Source organism: Lytechinus variegatus, chromosome 15, assembly GCF_018143015.1.
Source record: "Lytechinus variegatus isolate NC3 chromosome 15, Lvar_3.0, whole genome shotgun sequence".
Classification (NCBI taxonomy): Eukaryota; Metazoa; Echinodermata; class Echinoidea; order Temnopleuroida; family Toxopneustidae; genus Lytechinus; species Lytechinus variegatus.
Genome location: NC_054754.1, coordinates 20,977,757 through 20,999,201, shown reverse-complemented (window position 1 = coordinate 20,999,201; position 21,445 = coordinate 20,977,757). Strand labels below are relative to the sequence as shown.

General features: G+C 35.1%; 1 protein-coding gene across 1 annotated transcript in view; it reads left to right on the top strand.

Moving 5' to 3' along the window:
* The first annotated feature begins 413 nt into the window (after positions 1-413).
* The window catches only part of LOC121429230 (MAM and LDL-receptor class A domain-containing protein 1-like), a 41,545-nt gene continuing 20,513 nt past the window's right edge, over positions 414-21,445 (top strand). The window contains exons 1-4 of the mRNA XM_041626192.1: positions 414-604; positions 10,372-10,495; positions 17,668-17,817; positions 20,889-21,151. Coding sequence (XP_041482126.1) covers positions 488-604; positions 10,372-10,495; positions 17,668-17,817; positions 20,889-21,151 — 654 coding nt within the window. The 5' untranslated portion in view covers positions 414-487. The remainder of the gene's footprint in view (positions 605-10,371; positions 10,496-17,667; positions 17,818-20,888; positions 21,152-21,445) is intronic.

Genomic DNA, 21,445 nt, shown 5'->3' with positions numbered 1-21,445 from the left:
TTTATTAATAAGTTATATTATCCACCGTATTTAAACATATTAAAGTATGATTTGTAATAATTTTACAAATAGGCCTGCATGCGTACAACATTATTTCGTCAATATCATTACAAATGTATAGTTGCGTGGGTGTGTAATACTGTGGGCGTGCGAGAATATTTTTTTTTTCAATTTGGAGAACATTGTTTTTTAGAAACAAACGTTTACTATATAGGCTTATGATAGGTGTATCATTAGATAAGTTAATTCTATAATTACAAAAGCCATGTTTGAAGAAAAGTACATGTTTAAAAAAAGTACAGTATTTGGGGGGAAATGGCTATGAGTAAAGGCGTCAATTCATGACTATGAACAATTTTATACAGGCGGACAGTATGCATACATCGAGGCATCAGACCCCAGAGTTAATGGGGACATCGCACGTCTGACAAGCCCCTATAACCAGGTAGTGGCCGGCGGAACGAAGTGTCTTCGATTCTATTACCACATGTACGGGGCGACCATGGGCACTTTCAATATCTACGTGTCGAAGGCCGGGGACACCTTTGGTAGTCCCATTTTTCAGAAGTCTGGGAATCGGGGAAACAATTGGATTATTGGACAGGTGAGATTTTTTTTAATTTGTTTGTTTTGTCTTTGCCCATTCGGACGTTTGTTTTTCCTTTTATTATGCTCATTCTTTATCATGTTAGACATGCTTGTAAACTAAGAATAAGAGTATTGTTATTAGTATCAGAGTGATGTACCCCCTCAAAACATACACACACGCGCACGCACCCACTCTCATCCTCTCACACACAGTCTCGCTGACACAGACAGTCACAAAGTATAGGTAATATAATCATTGTTGTGATAAAGAGGCTTGTCGGCTAAAGGGTGCCCGAACAAAATAAAGATTTTTTCACCCCCCCCCTCCTCTCTCTCTCTCATAATTATCTTTTAAAACGGTATGGTCTTGCAAATTCAGGAGATAATCCTTTACCGGCCGCACAGAAACATTGTTCCCGACCTTTCGTTTGAGGACGCGCACGCTTAATTACGACGGTAGTTGATTTTGGAAGAGACTTTTTGGGCCCGTCATCATGGTAGTAAAACTCTGTCCTGCAATGCAAATAAGCCAGTTCGTAGTTCGTTTCTGCGCATGATCAAAAGATTCTACGCATGATCAGAGGAAGGTCATTTGTACTAAAGTGACATGTTGGTTTAAAATCCAATGAGATAAGCACCAACTTTGATGTCTTGATTATTCATATATTCTTTCGAATTGCGGTTTTCATTTACATCCACAAAAAACAACAATGTGTCCACGAACGACTGGTATTTCACGGTTTGCCAAGTACATTGTGCAACATCTTATGATATGCATACAAAGTAGGAATGCAACAAATACCTTCATAAAGTTTTTTGGCGTGCTATTCTAGTAACCTGGTCTATTCAATTTCTTCATCCTGCTATGTAAGGCAAGCTTACGTAATATCTTGCTTTGAAATCTGCTTATCAAAATGAAAGAAATGAAAGGTCATTTGACAAAAATTGTCCGTGAAGTAACTACGAACTGGTCTATTGTGTGACAGTAGATTTTTTTTGTTTCGCATCTGGAACGGAAACATGCCATATGCGTTTCGTGTGCAAAATTCTGGTTGCTACTATGGTAACAGCGATATATCCGATTAAGGACGACTTTCCAAAGCCACATCTGACTCCTCCCAGAGCTCAAGAGGCCACCCGGGGGTCTGTTACACCCACAAATGTAATAACGCCCACAAATGTAATAACACTTTACCCACAAATGTAATAACGCCCACAAATGTAATAACACTTTACCCACAAATGTAATAATTTCACCCACAAATGTAATAATGCACTTTACCCACAAATGTAATAATTTTTGATCGCCCACAAATGTAATAATGACTTTACCCACAAATGTAATAAATTTGAAGGGATTTTTGGCAAATCCGTTCTAAGCTAAAATCGTATAGTAATGCGTTCATTTAGCACAAAAGTGCAAAGTCTCATTTCCTGACCCGGTTAATTAACAAATTATAATATTAGTCCAAAGTCTTTATTCCAGACCCGGTTGTTTCGAAAATAATAATATGAGCCCAAAGTCTTTATTCCAGACCCGGTTGTTTCAAAAATGATAATATGAGCCCAAAGTCTTTATTCCAGACCCGGTTGTTTAAAAAATAATAATATGAGCCCAAAGTCTTTTCTCCAGACCCGGTTGTTTAAAAAATTATAATATAAATCAAAAGTCTTTATTCCAGACCCGGTTGTTTAAAAAATAATAATATAAGTCCAAAGTCTTTATTCCAGACCCGATTGTTTAAAATGATAATATAAGTCCAAAGTCTTTTTCCAGACCCTGTTGTTTCAAAAATCATGATATGAATTCAAATTTTTTTTTCCAGACCCGGTTGTTTAAAAAAATCATGATATAAATCCAAAGTCTTTTTTCCAGACCCGGTTATTTCAAAAATTATAATTTTAGTCCCAAATGAGATACATTAATGATATTCCAGTGGAATGAAAATGAGAATCGAGCTTAGTCTTTTCTCCAGACGCTAATGGTAAATTGAAAATCAAGCATAGTGTTTGCTCCAGACCCGGTAACTAAAAGCTGAAACTTTATAGTAATGTGTTTATATAGCACAAAAATGCGAAATGTTTTTTTTAGACCCGGTTAATTAAAAAATTATAATATAAGTCCAAAGTCTTTTTTCCAGACCCATTTATTTCAAAAATTATAATAATTATAAAAAAACAAAGACCCACGATCCTATTTATGTTGAATAACATGGAAATGTAGCGTAGTCTTTCTGTCAGACCCAGTTATAAAAGTCATTAAAGGTCAAGTCCACCTCAGAAAAATGTTGATTTGAATCAATAGAGAAAAACCAGACAAGCACAATGCTGAAAATTTCATCAAAATCGGATGTAAAATAAGAAAGTTATGACATTTCAAAGTTTTGCTTATTTTTAACAAAATAGTTATATGAATGAGCCAGCTACATCCAAATGAGAGAGTCGATGATGTCACTCACTCACTATTTCTTTTGGTTTTCATTGTTTGAATTATACATTATTTCAATTTTTACGAATTTGACGATTAGGACCTCCTTGCCTAAAGCACAAAATGTTAAAATAATAAATTTCCACGTGTTGCAGGGAGGAATGAAACTTCATTTCACATGACGATGACGAGAAAATAAAAATATTTCATATTTCATTTAACAAAATACAAAAGAAATAGTGAGTGAGTGATGTCATCAGTTCCTCATTTCATACCGACCGAGATGTGCATATAACTGTTTTGTGAAATGAAGCGAAACATTAAAATGCCATAACTTTCTTATTTTACATCCGATTTTGATGAAATTTTCAGTGTTATGTTTGTTGAATTTTTCTCTTTTTATTCAAATCAAGTTTTTGTTGGGGTGGACTTGTCCTTCAAAAAAAATAATTTGTTGTATATTCCTTCCTTTTTTCTATGAAAAAACCTAAATAACAAAACATTAAAATACATATGAAAAAACCCTGAGAAAAAGATATCAGTAAACAATAGGGGGATTACTTCCCGAAAACGATAAAGTTGTTGATTGACGATCTATGATATATTATATAAAAGAAAAACATTCTAACAAGAGAGGATAACCATTCCATTCCATGTTTTTATTTGGCAATAAGTCATGATTGACTATTTTTGCTACCCACTGTATGAGAACTAGGGTAACAGTTTTATTTAGTATTATTTTTATTACTTCTTTTTGTCTCACCTGCATAGCAGAGTGAGACTATAGGCGCCGCTTTTCCAACGGCGACGGCGGCGGCGGCGGCGTCAACATCAAATCTTAACCTAAGGTTAAGTTTTTGAAATGACATCATAACTTAGAAAGTATAAAAACCTAGTTCATGAAACTTGGCCAAAAGGTTAATCAAGTATTACTCAAAATCGATTTGGGGGTATCTGATGAATTACAATCAAAACTTAAAAAGGTTTTGGATCTGATTCATGAAACTTGGACATAATAGTAATCAAGTATCACTAAACATCCTGGGCAAGTTTCAGGTCACATGGTCAAGGTCAAAGGTCATTTAGGGTCAATGAACTTTGGCCGAATTTTTTTTAAGTTGAATTACCATCATAACTTTGAAAGTATGTTGGTCTAGTTCATTAAACTTGGACATAAGGTTAATCAAGTATCACCAAACATCCTGCATGAGTTTTACGTCACATGACCAAGGTCAAGGGTCATTTAGGGTCAATGAACTTTGGCCGATTTGGGGGTATCTGATGAATTACAATCAAAACTTAAAAAGGTTTTGGATCTGATTCATGAAACTTGGACATAATAGTAATCAAGTATCACTGAACATCCTGTGCAAGTTTCAGGTCACATGATCAAGGTCAAAGGTCATGTGAGGTCAATGAATTTTGGCCACATTGGGGGTAATTGTTGAATTACCATCCTATCTCTGTAAGTGTATTGGTCTAGTTCATAAAACGTGGAAATAAGAGTAACCAAGTATCACTTAACATCTTGTGCGAGTTATAGTAGTTTTCAAAGTCAGCACTGCTGCTATGTTGAATCGCGTGATGCAGGTGAGACGGTCAGAGGCATTCCACTTGTTTATTATTATTATTTCTTGTATATTCATTCCTTTTTTTATGAAAAAAAACACAAAACCTTTAAATACATATAAAACAAAAAACTGAGGAATAAGATATCAGCACACAATATGGGGATTACTTCCCGTAAACGATAAGGTTGTTGATCGACGATCTATGAGATGTTATATAAAAGAAAATCATTCTAGCAAGAGGGGATAACGTTTTAACAAGTTCTTTGGTACTTTAAATTTTCAGTGTACCAAGCACCATTTGTAATATATTCAGCATTTTTTTTATTAGTTACAATTCCAATAATCTCAGTGGCCTAAGATATATTTTCTGGGGTTATATTGACCCGTTAAGTAAAGAGAGAGAGAGAGAGAGAGGATTTATGTGATCAAGAAGTGATAAGATAGGAAAAAAAACTGATTTGAAATGACTGAAAGAGAGACAGGCAAAGAAAGAAGAGCCCCCTCCCACACCCGTACCAGAGTTACGGAGTTAGGCTGTCCCGTCGGTGGATTCAGGTCCATCAACATCTTGAGGTTTAATCTTTCCAGGGGGCAAACGTGTGTGTGTGTGTGTTTGAGTTTTGTCAGACGTGTCTCAATCAGATATGATTATTTACGTCTGGGACCGACCTTTAACGTCACCATCCGAAAGACGTGACCAGGGCTCGAACCTCGAACCTCTGCATCAATTTGTAACTTCCCCACATAGCTTGGATTACAGGCGCACGCCACAACGCCCAGTCTTTAAATATGGTGTAGTCTTTGCTCTAGACCCATGCAGTTATTTCAAAATAGGAAATTATTAGAAACGATAAAAACAGACAAACAATATTAACAAAGACGCCACAATATCATTGATGTAGAATAACGTTGTTGTTGTTGTTATTTTGGGTTTTTAAGGCGCGTACCATTCAGATCTGAATATTTACGCCTTTTATTAATTTGACGTTTTTGTGGTATTCAATTCAATTCAATTTTATTTATTTCACTTCCATCAAACAAAAACAAGTTGTATACCAACTTACGGTATGCCTTATCACAGGGTTTTATAGTTTGGGAGATGCTGGTGTCTAAGTTTTTAGATTAATCTTTTGCTTAATTTGTATTTTAAGAGAACTGGATGTGGGGTAAAGACAACTCTCTAAACCCAAGCATTTTAACTGGGTTTAATTTCAAAGATTGGTCTTAGCTTTGATTTTTTCAATATATGTTATAAATAGCTGGGTCTAGACGAAGGTCTAAGCATAGTAATAATGTTATTCAACAGGAATAAGAATATGACAAAGTCTTATGTTTTTAAGATTGTTTGAATTAATTTCTAAATGACTGGGTCTGGATAGAGACAACGCTCTAAACATGTGCTTTTGTACTTGGTCTTAATTTGGAGGATTGTTGGTTCTTAGATTCGTTGTTGGGGGTTGGGTTTTATTGTTTTTTTTATTCTTGAAATAATTGTGTCTGGAGGAAAGTCTACAATCGATCTCCATGTTATTCCACAGTAGTTAGATTATTGGGTATTTGTTTTAGACAATTTTATTTTTAAATAATAACCAAGTCTGGAAAATGGACGTTTTCTTTGCAAATGCATAATTACAATGTTTTGTAGGGGTTTTAGTATTATTATACAAAATAATCTGGGTGTGCGGTCTAGACATATTTTTTACTGGGTGTAACTTTTGAAAACTGGTTTTAGATTTGATTTTCTTTTTAATTCATTTCTTAGATAACCTGGTCTGGAGGAAAGAGTACGTTTTACAACTCATGTTATTCCAAGAGAATATGATAGGGTCTTATGTTAAAAGATTTCTTCCCGTAATTTTTGTAATGATTAGGTCTGGAATAAAGAAAACATTCTAAGCCTCTTTTTAAAAACATGTTCTTAGGTTCAAGGATTGCTTGGTATTAGATTTGGAGTTATTTATATTTTTACTCTTAGCCTTATTTTGAAAAACAAATGACTGGGTCTGGCTGAAAGACTACGCTATATGTCCATGTTATCCAGCATTAATAAGATTATGGGGTCTTTATACGGTTTTTGTTGTTGTTGTTGTATTGTTATTTACAATTTTTTAATAACAGGGTTTGGAGAAAAGGCTAAGCTCGATTTTCTTTTTTTCCACTGGAATATCATTATGGTATCTTAGTTTGGACTTATATTATAATTTTTGAAATAACTGGGTCTGGAAAAAAGACTTTGGACTTACATTATAATTTTTGAAACTTCTGCGTCTGGAAAAAGACTTTGGACTTTTGTGCTATATGAAGGCATTACTATAGGGTTTTAGTTTTTAGTTTTAAATAACCGGGTCTGGAGAAAAGACTATGCTTGATTCTCAATTTACTCATAGCGCGTATATTCACAATACGTTCAGTATGATTTAAAACAACAACAAAGACTTTGATTCCACCAGTTTTAATTAACTGGGTCTGGAGAGAAGACTAGGCTCGATTCTCATTTTTATTCCACCGGAACATCATTATCGTATCTTAGTTTGGACTTATATCATAATATTTGAAACAATCTGGTCTGGAATAAAGACTTTGGACTTATATTATTATTTTTTAAACAACCGGGTCTGGAATAAAGACTTTGGATTTATATCATAATTTTTAAACAACAGGGTCTGGAAAAAGACTTTGGATTTATATTATAATTTTTGAAACAACCGGGTCTGGTGAAAAGACTTTGGACTTATATTATCATTTTTGAAACAATTGGGTCTGGAATAAAGACTTTAGGCTCACATGATTATTTTTTAAACAACCGGGTCTGGAATAAAGACTTTCGATTGATATTATAATTTTTGAAACAACCGGGTCAGGAGAAAGACTTTGGACTTATATTATCATTTTTGAAACAACCGGGTCTGGAATAAAGACTTTGGGCTCATATTATTATTTTTGAAACAACCGGGTCTGGAATAAAGACTTTGGATTTATATTATAATTTTTGAAACAACCGGGTCTGGAATAAAGACTTTGGATTTATATTATAATTTTGGAAAAAACCGGGTTTGCAAAAAAAGACTTTGGACTTATACTATAATTTTTTAAACAACCAGGTCTGGAATAAAGACTTTGGATTTATATTATAATTTCAGAAACAGCCGGGTCTGGAATAAAGACTTTGTCCTTATATTATCATTTTTTAAACAACCGGGTCTGGAATAAAGACTTTGGACTTGTATTATAATTCATTAATTAACCGGGTCAGGAAAAGAGACTTTGCACTTTTGTGCTATATGAACGCATTACTATACGATTTTAGTTCAGAACGGATTTGCCAAAAATCCCTTCAAATTCATTACATTTGTGGGTAAAGTCATCATTACATTTGTGGGCGATCAAAAATTATTACATTTGTGGGTAAAGTGCATTATTACATTTGTGGGTGAAATTATTACATTTGTGGGTAAAGTGTTATTACATTTGTGGGCGTTATTACATATGTGGGTAAAGTGTTATTACATTTGTGGGCGTTATTACATTTGTGGGTGCAACAGGGTCCACTTCCATTGATTAATGGATACCAGGAGCGACCACGCGTGAAAGGGGATAACGTAGGCAAGTACGTTACGTATAGGCCTATGTAATGTTATAAGGGTGTCAAAACGATCTTTGAAATACTGGAAAAGGGATATCTATCCAATACTTGTAGGGTTTCACAAGCATAATACTTGGTAAGGGGTGCATTTTCAATGGAAGTGGTCCCCCCGGAATTTGAATCTAATGCCCAATTTCTGGGGAAAGTAAAACATAATGCCCATTACATCGTGTGCTAGAGGCATATCGTTTGTGTAGAAGGAGTTAACAATAGAACAAAAGAAACCCGTTCAAACGTATTGCATATACTGTGTACAGAAATAGTTTCGGCTAGAGAGGTTGATCTGACCCATGAAATCAATTGGCAGTGATCCACCAATAATCCACATTAAATGCAATATCGATTCGATGGACTGTAATGATCTATATCTAAGCCTTCATTCACTAAGTTTTTCCTCACTCAATATGTACTCGATTTGTTTGAAAAAACACTTTCTTATCCATGTCATAATCTCTTTTAGGTCCTGCATTTCGAATATCTCCAGCCCTTAGTCGTAATATACAATCATGTATGTATGGTGCGGGTGTCGCGGAAAAGGGTTTTGCACACGAAAAGCAGATCTGTTGGGCCTGTAACCCCCTGTAACACAAAGCTTCGCATTGATTGTAGAGCAGTTTTCTACGTTTGATTCTATTGACTATAATGTACAATCAATCTTAAAAATCAAGTGTATGATTAAGCGTTCACGTTTGTGTTAGGGGACCCTAATATTATGAAAGGTCCCAGTTGGCGCTAACAGTGCACTAATAGCACTGTGAGCGAGATAAAAGCCCAATCACTAGCTGGCGCTGTTAGACTAAAATTACAAGGTCACAGCGTGAACTATTACAGTGCCAAGGTGCGCACTGTTACTGAATAGTTCAAAATTAGCTCTGATAGCGACAATGGATCCAGTTTCTTCCAAAGGGGGGCACATTTTCCCAAGAAAAAGTTCGACAAGCAAAAATAAAGGTTTACATCTAAGGTATCATTGTCCCAATAAAAATCGACGAGAAAAAATAGATCTTTAATTGCTTCCAGGGGCGGGGGCACACTTGGGTGAAAATGGCTGGCATCTTTACTTTAAACATTTTGATTATTGCTTTGGATCCGCCATAGCTTTATAATACATTGAGAGAAAACATAATTGAATGAGATGAGAAGACTTTAATTTCAATCGATAACATAACTTTTCGATGGAAAATACTGAAGATAAATAAATGAATTGAATTAAGTTATTGAATTCTGTATGTGTACATTATTTTTTTTAAAAACATTGATGCCTATCCATGCCACATGAATATCCTTGAAATGGAATTACGAAGCCAAGTCCCAAGTTTCCTTTTTCATGATTGCTATTATTACTGCTATTATATTAATTACCTTGCTTTCCTCCATTTAGTATACCAATGATATGTACACGTTGTGATCATGTTTGTCATCAATAGAAAAGTATATATATATATATAAAATAAACAAAGTTACACAGATAACGTGTGGTTCATCAGTACTTTATTGATTAGCAAATCAATAAAGTACTGATGAACCACACGTTATCTGTGTAACTTTGTTTATTTTATTTCATGCTCTGCCTCATCACAGACATCGAGCACTCTTCTTTACAAGGATAGCATTCATCAAGTGTGTATATATATATATATATAGTTATATATATTTATAGCTTTCTCCCATACTGTATCAAAGTAATAGCTTTGATCCAGCTGAGGCATGGCGGCTTGTCATTGGTCAAAACCCACCTTCACCCGACAAAGGAAATTATAATTGGTATAGTGCCGAAAATCTATCTGACGGTCAATCGAATCGGGGTCGCCCTAGCCACTAACCCGTCTCTGTGGTCTAGCTTGGGCCCGGGTTCGATTCCCGGCTGAGACATTTTTTCGGCATCACCAATTTTTCCAAAAGGGTAGATAGCTCTGGGGAACCTTGATTTAAGCTACGCCTACCATTGCTCTCTTCATCCATTTCATGAAAATTTAATGAAATAAAAGAGTTTCCAAAGCTGTTTAACATGTATAGCTTCAAACACACACACACAATATATATATATATATATATATATATATATATATATATATATATATATATATATATATATATATATATATATATATATTATCTTTTTTATTATTCCACTATTCCAGGTTGATATCACACGTGGAGACATAGATCCTTTTAAGGTTACGTTTGAGGGAATTGTTGGGTCCAGCTACACAGGCGACTTAGCAATTGATGACGTCACGATTTCCTCAGGATATTGTGCACAAGGTAGGCTGTTATTGTAATTTATCATTTATCGTGTCCTCACTAATCACATATCATAATCATTAAAAATGTTGCTGCTGATAAGAAAAGTTTAGTCGGTAAAGTGTCTGCCTGTTGAACCAAAGATCGTTGGATCGAGTTCACCCAGGCTGTTAACTGAAGCCAGTGCGGTGTGTGTAAACGTCTCTCCCGTGTTCAATAAATGCAGGCTATGTTACGGTGGAAAACACTCCGTCCCTCCGAAAGGACATTATATGGAGGCCCTGTGTAGAGGAGAGTCACCAGCTTTGCACGGAAAGAACCCACTGCACTATTCGCATAAGTTAAAGAGTATATATCGTGAGGAGAGAGGCCAAACAAATGACAACAAAAATAATGATGATATGATAATAGTAGTAGTTGTAGGGGTAGCCGTAGTGGTTGCTGTAGTAGTAGTAGTAGTATTGGTAGTAGTTGCAGCAGCAGTGGCAGTAGAAGCAGTAGTAGTAGTAGTATTAGAAGTAGTGGTAGTAGTAGTAGTTCAATTCAATTCAATTCAATTTCAATTTATTTCATTCAAAATTAAAAACAATTACAAGGTAAAAATATATATAAATAAAATAGAATGTGGAGACAGCTAGGAAGAACATTGAAGTCTTATAAAATGCTGCCACCAATAATACAAACAATTAAAACCAAGTAATATACAAACAAAAGAAAAGAGAGCATATTTCAAATGAATAACAAAATGATACATATAAAATAAATTAAGCAGTTTACAAAACCTAACAAACCCTAAACAGACATAACAAAATACACAAAGATAAAAATGAGCCTGATAATTTACATGTAATTTTGTATAATAGTTTCTTATAATTCTTTTTAAAGACATTTAACGAAGGGCTTAATTTCATTTCTTCTGACAGAGCATTCCAAATTTTTGGTCCTTTGTAAAAAACTGAATTTATGCCAACATTTGTTTTAAAAAGAGGTAAATAAAAATTTAACGGGTTTCGCATATCATAAGAAGTTATTTCAGAAATCAGAGTGAACTTATACATGAGAGATATAGGTACAACATTTTTAGATATTAAATACATTAAAATAGCTGTATTTAAATTATTCAAATCGTATATATTCAACAATTTTAATTCATGAAAAATAGGTGATGTATGGGCAAGAAAACTGGCATGAAAGACAATACGAACTGCTTTTTTCTGCAAACGAAATAGTCTTAACATCGAGTAATTGGTGGAAGATGCCCAAGCAACATTGCAATAATTTAGGTGCGGAGTAACAATAGCATTATATATCACGAATAAAATGTTTCTAGGAAAACACCTTAATTTATATAAAACACCTAAACATTTTGAAACTTTATTACAGACCTCAATAATATGTTCATGCCAATTTAATTTAGAATCAATAAGTACACCAAGAAATTTTAGAGATTGTACAACTTTTATATTTTCATTGTTCATCTTAATATTCAAATCGTTATAATCAATTTTCTTATTCGTAAAAATCATACACTGTGTTTTCTTTACATTTAAAATCAATTTATTAAAGATTAGCCATTTACTGATTTTCTGCAATTCAATACTAAAATTCAAACATAAAGTATTAATATTATCATGGCTCATGAAAGCACTAGTGTCATCGGCATATAGAATAAACTGTAACTTATCCGAGACATTACAAATATCATTCATATAAATAAGAAAAAGAAGTGGACCCAGAATAGATCCCTGAGGCACTCCACATCCGATTTTCCTCAATTCAGACTTAGTGTTATTTACAGTTACAAATTGTTTTCGATCAGCCAAATAACTTTCAAACATTTTTAACAAAATTCCACGAATACCATAACTTTCTAACTTAACTAACAAAATAGAGTGATCAAGCGTATCGAAAGCTTTACTTAAGTCTAAAAACAAACCAAATAAAAAGAATCGAGAATTAAAAGCATGAGAAACCTTATAAACCAAATCAATTAGAGCATGGGATGTGGAATGCCCCGGACGAAATCCATACTGGGACGGTGTCATTACATTATGTTTATCTAAAAAATCAGAAAGGCGATTATATATACATTTTTCGATAATTTTAGAAAATGCTGGCAAGATTGATATAGGTCTGTAATTAGATAATTCTGACTTTGATCCATTTTTAAAAATTGGAACAACACGTGCTATTTTAAGATTATCAGGGAATATTCCAGTAGTTAAAATAGAATTAAAAATATTGCACAAGGGATAACAGAGAATGTGAATTGCTTTCTTAATGACTAACATACTAATTTCATCATACCCAGCAGCAGAATTGTATCAAAATTACACACAATTTTAATAATTTCATCTGGAGTGATGGGATTAAAAAAAAGCAGTGTTATTGTTTCTGTTCAAATATTGCACAAAATCATTCTGTCTAGTACAGGTAGTTGACTGCAAACTATTTGAAAGAGTTGAACCGATATTAACAAAATGATCATTAAATGCTTGAGCGATATCACAATCTCCAACTACTTTATCATTGTTAACATTTATACTTTCAATAACAATTTTATTGTTCACTCTACCCATTGCTGTATTTATAATATTCCAAGATTTTTTAAGATTGTATTTGGCATCCAAAAATAACTTTCTATAATATTCATTTTTATTACATTTTATTTTATAGTTAACTTTATCACGATAAGACTTGTAATTATTTTCTCTATATGTAGTAGGATTTTCGATAAATTTCTTGTATAACAAATATCTTTTATTGCACATAATTCTCAAGTCATCATTGAACCATTGTTTATCTTTACGGCGTTTACATTTGACATTAGTTTTACAAAAACATTCATCACATAGATTTGAGAATTGATTTAAAAAAGTATTGTACATAATTTTTGGATCACTACTATCAAAATTCCATACAATCCTTTCTAATTTCATAATAAAATCATCTATATTAACATCATTTATTTTGCGCCTCGTAGATACTGTATTTTTTGCTGATATAATAACTATGAATACAATACACAGGGAAATGGTCACTTACATCAACCAAAAAAATACCAGAATAGATATTGTTTATATCATTTGTAAATATATTGTCTATTAAAGTAGTAGATTGTCTGGATACTCGAGTTGGAATATGAATGACTGGATAAATCGATCTGGTTATAAATACATCTAAAAATTCACTAACCTGTGGGCAAGAATCGGCATTTAATAAATTAAGGTTAAAATCACCACAAACATACAATAATTTATTTTCTTTGGAAACTTTATTTAGTACTGTAGTGAGAGATTCTTAAAAATTAGGCAATGATGAATTTGGCGGTCTATAAATTACGCTAAATATTACATTTTTAAAAGATGATTTAATTTCAATAAAAATACATTCCATAAATTCCGAAAGAAAATCTATATCACACCTATGTACAAAGTAAAAATCATTTCTGATGAAAACTCCTACACCACCACCCCGGCGATCTTGGCGGGAGTTACCAATGAAATTGTATCCATTAATATTATAACAAGGATCATTACATTTTAGCCATGTCTCTGTTACACCGATTGCACAGAAATTAAAGTCGAGACCATGTAAAAAGGTCACAAGATTATCGATGTTCTTCTTTATACTTCTACAATTAACATGTAGACAAGAAAATCTTTTTTGCAAATGAATGTTAGATTGTTCTTCATGCAGAAACGTGTTAAATTCATTTGACATAAAACAATTTAGTTGGGGGCCATAAGAATTATGTTCATCATTATCAATTGGAGATAAAAACTTGGATATATGAATAAAATTATCATTACTCATTGCTTGTCTATATAACTCAACATCAGGCATATTTAAAACATCTACAAAACAGAATACACAAAAAATAAGCAAAAACAAGGATAACAAGGAGAGTGTACAGTTTAAAAGAACCACCAGGAGTTTATTATTAATAACAAGTTTGACAATCTGAAAAATAGAAGGTAAAGTTTACTTCATATATGTAAAAAAAAAATGTAAGGCTCTGTATCCATAATATGTAATTCCAATAAATTGGATCTAAAATATATAGAATAACAAAAGGAGTCAAAAGCAAGGAGCCATATATAACAGATAAATGACATATTTGTCAGCACAAATCCATGCATTTAGTAATATGTCTTTAAACAGTTAATGTATATACAGTCTGGCGAATACACAAGCTGTTCTATTTCAAGTCTGATAGTTTTTTGACGAGTTTCTTTACAGTGCGTCCATCCTCATGCTTGACCATGGCAAAGACACGACCATCCCAGGTCCATGTCGCTGTGATGTTTGGTCGTTTGGATGCTTGAGCTTGGAGATCCAGATTTTTCTTACTCAGGTCTTCGACAATCACTATACCTTCACCTTTCAAGTTCCTTCTGTTTTTTATCATTTTGAACTTGGCCCTGTATGAAACGAACTTGACGAGGATACCTAGAGACTGCTTTCCTGTCTGTGACTTGCTGCCCTTGGTATCATCACGAGACTGACGGCTGAAGACACGGTGTGATCGATCAATATCGTTGACGCTGATGTCGACCCCAATCTGTTTCGCAACATCACATACTATAGCATCAGTGTTTTCATTAGGGGTCAAGGGAACTCCCAAAAGCCGAATATTATTTCGTCGAGAATATTGTTCAGCTATATCCATACGATCAGAGAATTCATCTACTTTGACTTTGTTGGAATCTAGTAGTAGTAGTATAGTATTTTTTATTCAAACCGTGGAAGTGGTGGTAGTAGTAATATGAATCTATAAAATCGTTATAACAATATGACGTGTATTGAGCGCCAAACAAGGGATCATTATTACTATACCTTTACCTACCCGGAAGAGTTGCAACAAATGATTTTCAACGGGTTTTTGTACTATTTGACCTTAGGAATAACATATGAAGAATCTACCAAAATCCGCATACGGGAAAGTGGTTATTTTTAAGATGGCGTCCATGATGGCCGCCATTCAAAATGGATACAACTCACTCATCATCCACCCTAAAATCCTATTTAGATTCATATTTCATGGTCTAGGGGGTAAAACATTGTTGATACAGGCTAGGGTGACTTATAAGCCCTCCAGTGTGCCTGGTAAATCCAAGATGGCGTTCAAAATGACTACCGTAGGCTGAAAATCCACAATTCATCTAAGTGGCTTCAACTGGGTTTTTAGTCAATGGTTTTAATTGTGAAGTAGTACTTGCAACAAGTGACTAGGACAGCCAGTCGGATGGTGTGCAAAAAAAATCCAAGTTGGTGTCCAAAAATCCAAGATGGCTTCCAAAAATGGAGTTTAAAATGCCTAATGATAACTAAAAATGGCCATCTTGAAAATAACTACCTTCCCGTATATGCGGATTTTGGTAGATTTTTGGTATGTTATTCCTGAGGTCAAGTACTGCCAGAAACAGTTGAAAAATCATTTGGTTGCAATTTGTTCCGGGTCAAACCATGTATTGACCCGTCTAAACTACATGTATTGGATCCATCACAGGTCTGTCCCATTCTGTCCCACATAGTGCTAAAGTTCACCGAATTCACTCCCTGTGGAGCAGCATTAGCCCCGTTTCATAAAAGTTAATATATGGTCACTTCGTCATCCAATGATAACTAAATGTACCATGGCAACGCTGATCGACAACCAATTCAAACCAAGGATTCGATGCAAGTTCTACTGCATTTTCCAGAGCAGACAGAACCAACTATCCTTTCCTCATGGTGTTCAAGAAGACGTGTGTCACCTCCCTCGACACTATGTATCCACATACCATGTACTAACCTAAGTAATCAGGTGTATGGCTACGCCTGCTATTTAAAAGACACAATGCTAGGTCAAGACAATAATGTCTTGCACAGCTGATTAACTCCTCACCATCAATGGCACATTCTACAGTGCGTATCAAAAAAAGTTTACACTTAGAAAAAATCCTGTAAAATTATATGTTTGTATATCGTGAAGATTTTTCCACATTTTAACATTGGTACCGATCCATTTAAGCAAATGACGACATAACTGTCGAAAAATATTTCCGCTTGAGTGAGCACCACTTACTTTTAAAAAGTTAGTGAAAAATGATTTGCGCAGAACTTTAAAATAGTTATGTGAATAAAAGTAGACCTAAATCTTTTTAACCCGTTTCCTTGCCCAAAACACTTCGAAGAGTGCATTGAGCCCCACCCCACTCCCCGACACACCGAGGCCATCGTGACGATATTTGCTTTACACTGAGCTGTGATTTACATGAAATAGTTTAAGCTTGATTTTTATTTTGTTAATCATTGTCAAGCTTGGGAAAAGTGTGGAGAAACAAGTATTAAATGAAAAATGAAATATAAACCCACTTTAAATGATAAAAACTTAGTGAAAAAATGATGGAGATGTCTGATATAAATTTTTGTTCAGATTCAATTACGTCCTCAGATCCAGCTGGCACAAAATGGTAAAGGTTGTGCTTACTAAGTGTTAAAAGTTCAATTTGGGTGGAAAAAAATGTTACAAAATGCTTGAATGTATCCGTTTTATTTCAATTGACTTAAAATGCATGAGAAATGTTTCGCAGGGTAAGTTTGATTTCGCCCTATCACCTTGACACAGCGTGAAAACGAGCATTTCTGCGCAAACAGATTTCTGCGAGCTTTACAAAAATGGACAGTGCTCACTCAAATGTGACATTCTGTCAAAACTTTTACTTTCATTGGATAGATGAGACCCAAACCCAAGATTATATGTGAAAAAATTACACACATGCTGTATATTTTTTAATTCCCAGGGCTTTTTCAAAGTGTAAACTTTTTTTGATACGCACTGTATAGACACCTTTTTTTCTCTCTTCTTTGCTCTCCCTTTCTTTCTCTCCCTCACTCTCCTTGTTTCAACTTACATTCTTTTAAAACTAATTATTAGATTTTACACATTTGAATCAAAGAAAATGCATTTTTCAACGTGACACTACCACAAATGGGCTCCAAACAGTTTCCGTGTACCATTTTACAGATCCAGTATACAACATCTTATTCATTCATACCAGATAGGGTCCTATTAATTTCAATTATTAACAAAAAACGTCAAAAATATAATTATTCTATATAAGTCTGTTATAGGAACCGATGCACGACTGCATCTTTGAACAATATTCCATGTTAAAAACATTTTTCTTCACTTTACTCTTCAACAGTGACCGATGAGTGCGACTTCGAGGATCCCAACATCTGCGGATACTCCCAGGAGACTGGCAGCGACAATTTTGATTGGATAAGAAAGAGTGCAAACACTCCCTCTTTAGGCACAGGCCCGCCCAACGACCACACCCTCGGCACATCAGCTGGTCGGTCATTTTCTTTTTACTTTTTTTAACTGTGTTGTTCAAATTTTTTCTTATTTTCAACTTAAAGCAATATATGCGTCAGTTTTCAATAGAGAGCAATAAGAGCACTGATTGTCATGAGGGAAAGCTAACTTTTGTCCCAGCGAGAAATTATTCGATCAACCTCGGAGTTGTGTCAGGAAGGGATAGTGAGATGAATACCCTGAGGCAATTTACAGTGGTATTACAAAATATTTGCTGGATCAGTGTCCAGATGATTCCAAATTCCACATGATTACTGACGCTCAACCAATTTTATTTTAACTAAAATTAACTGCATTTTAAAATTCTGAATATAGCGGATTTACACCAAAATCATGAAAGAATTTTTAAAAAGCTTTGAAAACTTTATGTTAGGTGAGGGATAACGAAAGTAAATTTACAGTCGGCCGATATAGGTTATACCCTTTAAACAAATTACCTTAAAGTACAGACGAAGAAATGTAACTTGCAGTACTAGCTACAATAATATTTGCTGACACTAGAAAATTCCAATGCTTTATTCGAACACTTTGTAGGGATATTATTAATCAATAATTCATTAAACTATTATCCGGGCCTAGTATATACATACATAGATCCCTTTTCTCCAAGGATGTAACATGGATCATCATGGATCTCAGTCCGTTGATATCCGGGGTGCCAAATTGATATTTTTCTCCCACTGCCGGAGTGAATACGGATTAAACTGGGCATTTAAAGGGAAGTATATGGAAAAGTGTGGTTTCTATAATACACTGTGGGATGGACAAGGAAAATGTCTCTAGTTTTTCATTTCCGTGGGGCGGCAAATACAACCACGGTTCTTGGACATGATAATATGTAAAATATTATGAGTGAATACATGCAACATGTTGCCATCGCTAAATTCTGCTCCTGACCTCAAAATTAAAATAATAATATGCGAAATCGTACCATTGATTCGACTGGAAATTCCGCCATTCACCCCGTGTGTTAAGGACTTCCGCGAACGCGCGCAAGCGTGTACAACGCATGTAACCTCGTTCGCGTTTGTTTATTTTTTATTCGCTGTACTTGATACGTTATACAGAATCTACGATGGCGGATAAGATGTCTTCGTCATGTTTTGACAGCGAAAATGACGATTTACCACTAGCAAATATATGCTACATGCACGTCTTACCCAAGGAAAGAGGGCCAGTAAATTTCTTTCAAGTGAAGAGCTAGAACAAATTTAAGCCTTTGCTGCATTCGTTGGTGTAGACTACCTGGGACTTCAGAATAAAAATAGCTATTCGTGTAGCAGAGAAATTTGCGATTGACTTGCATGCAGCCCGGCCCAGGGAGCAGTGGCTTAACAGGGGGGGGCAAGCTGTCCCCCCTGGCGGAGTTCACCGGGAAATTAAAAAAAGGGAAAAGGAAAAGGGGGAGAAAGAAAAGGAAAGGAAAAAAAGAGGAAAGGGAATTAAGAAAAAACATAAATGTGAAAATTGGAAAAGGAAAGAAAGAAGAACAGTTAGATTGTCATGAAAAGGTGATTTTATTTTAAAAAACCGACTCGAGCATGCAAAAGCATAAAAAAATCTGTTATCTTCTTTAACACTACGTCAAAATCTGAAATTGAATTTTTGTAGTAAAAATGTCAATTTTTTGCTCACTCGCATTGTTTTTTTTACCCGATACACCATATAGCCCCTCAAAATGTTGCCTCATGACGCCATTGCATGCCCCCCCCCTTTGACAAGCAAAAATAATAAAATTTGTAATGTGAAAATGCCATTAAAATAAAGGTGTGCCCCCTCTTGAAATTGAAGATCCCTCTTTTTTTATCGTGTACGAAATATACTTCATTTGTGTTTGAAAGCCTTCAATTTTTATTTTCTTTCTGCTTGTCAATTGGTTGAAAAACTTTTTTTAGGGGGAGGGGGGGGGGGGCTGGTCAAAAAGTTCCTCTTAAAAATTTGCCCCAATTTGGAAAATCCTGGATCTGCCCCTGATAAGACCAGAGATTTTTTTGCTCTTGCCCCTCCTGGCCACCGACCCCTGTTACATTGTCCGGCCCTACCAGCATTGCAGCAAGATCCGAATGGATCAAACTAACGTTATAGATGTAACGCGTTACATCTTGCTCAGAGCCAGGTCAAACATTGTTCGTATCACCAGCATTCCAGTAATCAAGCGATCGAAGGTGAAAAGATACAGAGGATGATTTTGAGATGGTGATCCTTGTGACAGCGATCTTTGTCCATGCCAGCATTTTTCACTTTGTGCTCTTGCATTTCATTCTCTGCAAAAGTGAAGCAGTATAAACTTTGATGATTTTTGTATAGGTCTAGATTTCTTAATTGAATTAATACATATTGTGACTCATGTCATGACTTACTTCATCGCAACATTTACAAGCGTATGTATAGAAGACGAAGTAAGTCACGAGTCACATTATTCATTGACTCAATTAAGAAATCGAGATGTAGACCAATACAAAATATACAAATTCATCAAAGTTTGCACCGCTTCACTTTTGCCGAGAGTGAAATGCAAGAGCACAAAGTGAAAACAAATTACCTTCGATCGCTTGATTGCTGAATGCTGGTCAGGCGCGTACGCAAGGGGGGGGTTAGGCGGTTCAAAACCCCCCCCCTTTTTTTTTTTTTTTTTTTTTTTGCTTGTCTCCCCAGAGGTCGGTCTGGTCAAGGGGTTATCGGGCAAGCGCCTGATAACTCCTTGGTCTGGTTACGGACAGTTCCCCTACCCAATAATGTATATGACAGCAATAATGAACAGAATCTCATGTTTCCGACGAAAAACACAGAAAAAATTTCCGCTCGCTTCGCTCGCTCCATTTTATTATTGACAATCCGGGATGATCCGTGTTGCATCCGTCATGTCCGTGCAGGGGTAGAAGGGGCTTGACAACTATCATAACCTCTTTGACAACTTGTATGGCAACTTATATGGAAACCTTGATTTTGAAGTGTTGCTACCATGTAACTGCCATATAAGCTACCGCAGTTGCATATTAAACTTGTTGTGAAATCTGGCCCTAATGAGGCTTTGTGTTTTTCTTCCAGGCTATTACATGTACATCGAAACGACAAGCCGAACCCGTGGAGAGGAGGCACGCCTCTGGTCGCCAACTTACCCAGTAGCTGGCGGTCACTGCATCGAGTTCTACTACCACATGTACGGCAGTACAATCGAGACACTCAATGTGTACATCGTGGAGACGGGTGAAGATGTACTTCAGCTTCTCCCAAGTTGGTCTCAGTCCTCGAATCAGGGAGACCAGTGGTATATCGACAGGTTCTTAGCACCCACTGTCAATGATTATCGGGTATGGAGAAAGGAAAAACAGTTTGATAACTATTATGACAATGATAGCAACAGTAGCGGTAATACAGCAGTAATATAGTACTTGTTTTAGTGGTAGAAGTAGTCTGTAGTAGTAGAAGTACAAGAAGTAGAAGAAGTAGTAGTAGTAGTAGAAAAAGAACTACTACTAGTTCTACTACTACCATCACCACCACCTCCACGACTAATACTACTACGACTAATACTACTACTAGTTTCAATCAGAGTAGTAGAAGTAGTTCACAAATCACAAGCGTACAATGGAAACATATTATTT